The following is a 6,971-nucleotide window of genomic DNA, read 5'->3' on the forward strand; positions in this document are numbered from 1 at the left end:
TTCCCTCAATCTTTTGACATATAAGAGGTCATTGTACTATAAAAACATCCTGTAAGTTTCAGAACTCAAAACTTTCACATTTATCTAAAACAGCTTATATTGAAGCCAATCTGCCAAAACGACAGCTTGTGGAATGAGCCACTTTGTGACGTAATATTGTGGTTAAACCCCGCCTCTGCAGAAGAAGATCAACGCCTGCTTCTACATCACTGCCTGTTTAGCCCCGCTCACCGATTCACGCACGTAGTGTAAATAACGAGAGAGGCAAATGCAGATCTACACAGAAACTAAACGATAAAGATGCTCCGAAGATAAGAAGGTGCTGTGCAGTGCCAAGTTGTGGAAAAACACAGTCTTTGCTCTGCCTTCTTTCTGATCTCAACATTAGGAAAGAGTGGTCAGTGGATGAACTTTATTTTTAATGAAGATCCAGACCGCGTCAGTAAGAACTTGGTCCTTTGTTCACTTAATTTTACCGTGGATTAGTTTAACATTATAAGTTGTGGTTGCTCAATGCTTGTGTAGGGTCATTAATTGCTAAATTAAAGCACGGTGGCTGAAAATAATAAAACTTAAAGAATGTACACTTTTGGTGTTGGTAAGATTGTTTTTGAAAGGATGTTTTTTGAAAAGAAGTCTCTTATGCTCAAAGCTGCATTGATCTGATCAAACCTACAGTAAAAACACTGTAATATTGTGAAAGAATTTTACAATTTAAAATATAAATGTAATTCCTGTGATTCCTATACAAACACACTATACACACTATAAACAAATATAAATAAGCATACAAGATACATACAGTGTTGGGGAAAGTTACTTTTAAAAGTAATGCATTACAATATTATGTTACTCCATTAAAAAAGTAACTAATTGTGTTACTTAGTTACTTTTTATGGAAAGTAATGCATTATGTTACTTTTGCATTACTTTCTGTCACCTGGACTGGGCCTGCTTATTTGTTTTTTTAATAACAAAAAACCCAAAAGTGATCATTTTGGCAACTGTAAAGGCCCTTTTACACCAAAAGCGAAATTAATAAGCCTCAGGCTGAAGGAAGTGTCTCTGCACCTCACTCCCAATGAGGTAAGAAAAGCTGTCAGTCAATAAATGAGAAAACAAAAAGTAACTCAGATATTTTGTTGTAAATGTAAAAGTAATGTGTTACTTTACTAGTTACTTGAGAAAAAGTAATCTGATTACATAACTCACATTACTTGTAATGCATATTATATATATATATATATATATATATATAAAATAAACCTCTAATCGACTAGATTGTTGAACGACTATTTAATTATTCTCCCCATGATACAATTGCTTTTTTCCAACTAAGGACATTCACAAATGTCCCTATAGCGAGATTTTGTCAAATTTAGCTCTTTCTGGGGACAAATCCCTCACTAAAGTACTACAAAGTAAATCCACAGACACGGCTCAGTCAAAGGACACCTCCACAACAACTTCAAAGCAAAGACAGTGTGTGTGTGTCTGTGCCTGTAGAGGCCACCTGCTCAGTCACCGATCCTGAAAGCGGTCTGGGATTAGAGGAGACACACACACACACACACACACACAGTCCAAAGACAACGCTTTTCATGTTCGCGTGTGTGGAATACCACTAAGAGCACTGCACGGTCTTATTTTCCATCCTCAAAGATGCAGAGACAGAGGTGCGTAAAAGCAGACGTCTTTATTCAAAGAGAGAGCACATCAAAAATCTCAGATGGGCTCGAGTGATCAGACTAATACACAGACTCTATTACGAATTCACAGCAATCAGCGCAGCCTTTGAACCTCTGTCCCATTACAGGACGTGCGTCGTCTCAAAAACGCAGCGGCATTTACCGCTCGATAAAGAGCGGGACGGCATTCAGACTGTGTGCTGCGTGCGTGTACCTTTAGTGCTGAGGGTTTTAGACGTCAGCTCCAGCGTGTTCAGCATCTCTGCGCCGATATTCTCCAGGGTGATGGTCAGCTGCTGCGTCTCTCCGTTAAATAGCTGCAGGGACACGCTGGTGGACAGGTCTTCACTGGACAGATGAGCAGACCTGGACCAAAACAAAAAATACAAAGCATAAAATCTTTAAATGTTCATTAGGGGTGTAAATAATTGCTTTGACAACAATTCAGCTGTGCATCTTTATTGAGTTATGTGATGTATCACGACATTTTGTCACAGTTTGATGGGATTTTTTATATTTTGGCAGGATTCTAAATGCATAAACTTAAAAACTTTAAAATACACACTGAGGACACAAACGTACAGTAAATGAAGGGACAATTTAAAGCATAGTGGGAAAAAAATAAAGTTTCACTTTAAAAAGCTCAAAATGTTATTAAGGACAAGTACTTTTGATTGCTTTGCAATAATTTCAGAGTGTGCCTGTGGAGAAAAGTGTCTGCTAAATAAATAATTGTAAAACACAGGGTATTATTATAGTAATTATAATCAATTATTAATTTGCATATTCATTATACTGAAATAGCATTCTCAGATTGAAGCCTTTACATCCCTGATGTCCTAAATATAAAATAAATAAAATAAACAAGTAAATAAATAATGAAAAATATAAGTATCTAAATAAATAAACAAATATGCAAATTATTAAGTAAACGAATGAATAAAAACAAATATTTAAGTAAATAAATAAATGACTGGGGCAGCTATTTTGTAGTCAAAGTAGTATTGTGAAAGTATAAAAACTTACCAAGCTTGTGTCTCAATAACATGTCAATCACCAATAAAATCTTAATTAATAATAATAATAATAAGTTTGCACCTTTAACTCAAAATCATGCTAAACGTATTTGTTGGTCCAGTTAATGCATGCCCTAGAGGACTATTGTAAAGACCAGCCGATGGCCATGTCAATAAGGTCAATGGCTCTTTTAATTGAAAGGTGGGACCTTCTTTTCTACAGCCGCTTTTCAATTAAAAGAGTCAATGGCCTTATTAGGACTTCACATGAGTGATTTCTCATGTGGCTTGTCTCCTTATATCACCTCTAGTTTAGCAATGGCATCTAGCTCAAGAGATGTGCAAAAGCACTGCAAAATTCAGACTTATCATTATAAAATTCTTCAAAATTAGGGAACACCCTGAGGCTTGAGAAAAACCCTTAAAGGGGTCATATGATGCGATTTCAAGTTTTCTCTTGGTGCATAAAGAAGATCCGTAAAGTTGCAAAGACTAAAGTCTCAAATCCAAAGAGATATTCTGGCACAGCGCAGAGTAACGCGTTGTGTGTGTGTGTGTGTGAGGGGACAGGGTCAGAAATCATAGCATGTCAGAAATCATAGCACGTCAGCTGTCTTAACCGCGACTTGTGTACTGCATCATCACTGTGTCTGTCACGCGACTCTGTTGCCCTTTCGGGCTTTCCGATGCGTGCTTGTGGTGTTCGGCCAATCACAATGGACTGGGTCAGCTGGCCAATCAGAGCAGACTGCGCTTGTCAAAGGAGGGGGCTTTGTTGAAAACGACGCGTTTGAGAGAGGCGGGGCATAGAGGACCTACAATAATGTACAGTATTTGAAAAATAATGTGTTTTTTGAACATTAAAGCATGTCAACATATTCTGTTACACCAAATACACAAAATAATGGTCTTTAAAATAGCATCATATGACCCCTTTAAAATAAACAGTCCATTAAAAAGGTGTGCTGCCAATGTTCTATTCCATCAATTCCCCTCAATCGCTGTGTTTGTTCCACCAAGGGTGTCTAAACAACCTCTAGTCAATCGCTTAAAAGTTTTAATCCATTTTTCATGTCTTCATACTGTGCTGTTTTTGTCAAAGAGCATTTAGACTGATGTTTGGCTCTAAAAACCTCTTCAAGAAGCTCAGAAGAAAGTGAAAGAAGAAAAAATAAGTGTGGACGGTCAAGCCGAAAAGAGTGTTTCATGGCAGTCTTCTGAAATATCAATTCACAGCACAACATTTGCATAAATTAACTCATTTTCCTGACATAAAAAAAGACTAAAAGTTCCTTTAACTCAAAACTGAACATCAAAAAGACCAAACAGTTCGTCAAAACTGTTTCAAAAACATTTTAGCATTGATATCATGAATTTGATCTTAAAAACTGTAGTTTTCAGGAGGATAAACGCAATGCATGTGCACATTCCGGAGTAAATAAACTATGAAAAAGGCTTATATTTCTACAGTCGCCATATTTAGAGTTACGAATTCTCCTATTCATTTTTATATGAGTGGTTAATAAAGTATTAGCACATATAAAAGCACATTATTTTTTATAATTTTAATTTTAGTTTTCAGCAGTTATTAACAATTATTACAATTAACAATTATTATTATAATTTAATTATATTAATATTCTTTTTAATCTTTTTTTTTATTTTTATACACAGACGTTTATTTTTTTATTTGTTTTTTTTATTATGATTACTGTTGTCACATGGCTTAAAACACTCTGGTAGCTAATTCAAACAATTACCTTAATAATCTTTTATATATTTCGAAGAGTCAACGGCATGAATTTTGCGGCAAAACTTTGCTACCTGGTAGGCTGAAAAAAACCTCTGCGTGGTTCGTCCCCTCCTCCTTAAAATATCTCTGACCAAACCTTTATTCCAGCAGAGCCACACTAAACAAACCAATTTCATTTCATTCTGAATGCCATTTCAGACCGACTCATTCAAGTTGAAGAATAATATTATTAATGTACTTGAGAATGAATATGTTTACAGCAGCCTCTGCAGAGTTAAATATGATTAAAATGACTGACAATCCTGTCAAATGGAATATAAGGCTGTGAATGTATGTGTGTGTAGACCTATAAGGAATTACTGTAATTAGCTCTGGGTGCTTTGGGATCGTCCAGAGTCTTCAGCCTGCCAAACTCTTCTCAAACAAACCACATTAAAGAAAAAGTGAAAAGGATGGGGGGGTGGGGGTCTTTTGCAGTAATAATAGCATAAAAGTGTGCAAAATGGTTCTCATGCTAAACCCGGATGAATTTACAAAAGATAAACTTGTTTTGTGATGGGAAAATATGTATACAGATGAATGGGATAAATAGTAACTCAACATAGCAGCTGCAGCCCTGCCTTGAAATTAAAAGAGCCAATTGTCTTTTGATAATTTGTTGATTTATGCTAGAACATGCATGCACATTAGCTGGACCAGCATGAAAAATGTAAACACCTATGTAAACCTGTGGCAAATTGGCAATATATATTCACTAAAAACGCCCAAAACACCAGTTGATCAATAAAAGAAAAAACCTTCCCTGCAGGTTTTTAAAGTCGGAGAGGTTATGACAGCACAATATGACAGCAGTGGGTATTTTTATACACAGACGTTTATTTTTTTATTTGTTTTTTTTATTATGATTACTGTTGTCACATGGCTTAAAACACTCTGGTAGCTAATTCAAACAATTACCTTAATAATCTTTTATATATTTCGAAGAGTCAACGGCATGAATTTTGCGGCAAAACTTTGCTACCTGGTAGGCTGAAAAAAACCTCTGCAATTCTGACTCCCAAAAGCTGCCAACAGCAGCCAGCCAATCACAACAGCTTCTCTGCCAGCACTTTATTTTTGTGTGCAATATGCATCAGGCGGTCCGTGGGCTTTCCATGAGCAATCGGGCATGCTGTCTGAGGCTGAGAATAACCACCTGAACGCTTCCTCTGATTTGTGACAGCACTGAGCAAAGTCACATCTCCATAAAACATCCTAAGAGAATGTGATCTAATTAAATCACCTTATTATTTATTTTTATTTTATATTATACAGAAGAAAAGCGTGCAAACCTTGGTAAGGACGTGCAGAGCTGCAGTCGTGGGAGTGACGGCACCACCTCCACCATACAGCCGCTGCTCTTCACCCCCACCAGACCCTCCAGAAGACAGTCACTGCTCACCCCAAACACCGACGTGTGATACCCTGCAATATTAGCAAAAATTCAGATTTAAAAATGTTCCATAATAGCAGACCAAGCTAATGATCTGAAGGCAATTACAGCTCATTAAAGTCCTTTGAAACATGCGTATGATTTGTAGACGTTAAGAACTGTTGGAACTGCCATAAAGCAGGGATCAATGAGTTTATCCTATTTTAATGAGAGGATATTTAGCTGGTTTATTCAAGCAGGGAAACGCTGGACTTGTTTTTCAGTTTGAAGCAGACTGGATTTCTGCATTATTGCAGCATTATGGTGCAGAGAAAATGATCAGTACAAACTCATTTCTCGTTTTATAAGAGAATATTCAATGGTCCATCGGTTTAAAAACACTAGAAAAATTACAGAGTATTGATGAAAATTAACGCCATTTACCTACAATTTAATATTAACACCCTACTTACTTGTGTATGTACTCAATAATATGTACTGCACATTATACTATAAGAAAAAATAGAATATATATTCACGAGCAAATCAACAAAATCCCATCCTACATTATTTCCCACTGAATAATCAGTTTCAGTTCTGATTACAGAAGTTAAATTGCAGTTTCATGTTGCGTTTAAGGTGTTGTACAGCTCACCGTTGATTGTGATGTTGCCTGCAGTGCGAGGAACTCCAACCAGAGTAACCGGATAGAGACCAGACTCCGCTGGCAAAGACAGAGCGGCAGGAAGGGACTCAAAATCTACACCTGACGTCAACAGGCCCTGATGAACACAATCACACAGAATATACAGTACAGTGGTCAATATATAGTGGTCAGTATATAATCTCTTGTATTATATATAAGGGCAGTGTGAATGCTCTGCTTTTGTGATCCTTGTAAGAAAGAATGTAAGGATGGGTTTATTATTTTCACTTCAATACCAATAAATAAAACAATTTAATAAATAATAATGATAATAATAATAAATATAATTTTAAAATAAATAAAATACATAAATATAAAAATTAATTAAATAAACAGATATAAAAGTAAATAAATAAATAAACAAACATTTTTTTTTAAATACATTTAAAATAAATAA

General features: G+C 35.9%; 1 protein-coding gene across 2 annotated transcripts in view; it reads right to left on the reverse strand.

Moving 5' to 3' along the window:
- Positions 1–6,971, reverse strand: part of trappc9 (trafficking protein particle complex subunit 9) — a 235,501-nt gene that overhangs the window by 159,594 nt on the left and 68,936 nt on the right. For both annotated transcript variants that reach the window (XM_016537066.1, XM_016537059.1), the window contains 3 exons: positions 6,524–6,650; positions 5,789–5,921; positions 1,903–2,054 (listed from right to left, as the gene is read on the reverse strand). In XM_016537066.1, coding sequence (XP_016392552.1) covers positions 1,903–2,054; positions 5,789–5,921; positions 6,524–6,650 — 412 coding nt within the window. The remainder of the gene's footprint in view (positions 1–1,902; positions 2,055–5,788; positions 5,922–6,523; positions 6,651–6,971) is intronic.

This window comes from Sinocyclocheilus rhinocerous, unplaced genomic scaffold (assembly GCF_001515625.1).
Source record: "Sinocyclocheilus rhinocerous isolate Xijiao unplaced genomic scaffold, SAMN03320098_v1.1 scaffold1154, whole genome shotgun sequence".
Lineage (NCBI taxonomy): Eukaryota > Metazoa > Chordata > Actinopteri > Cypriniformes > Cyprinidae > Sinocyclocheilus > Sinocyclocheilus rhinocerous.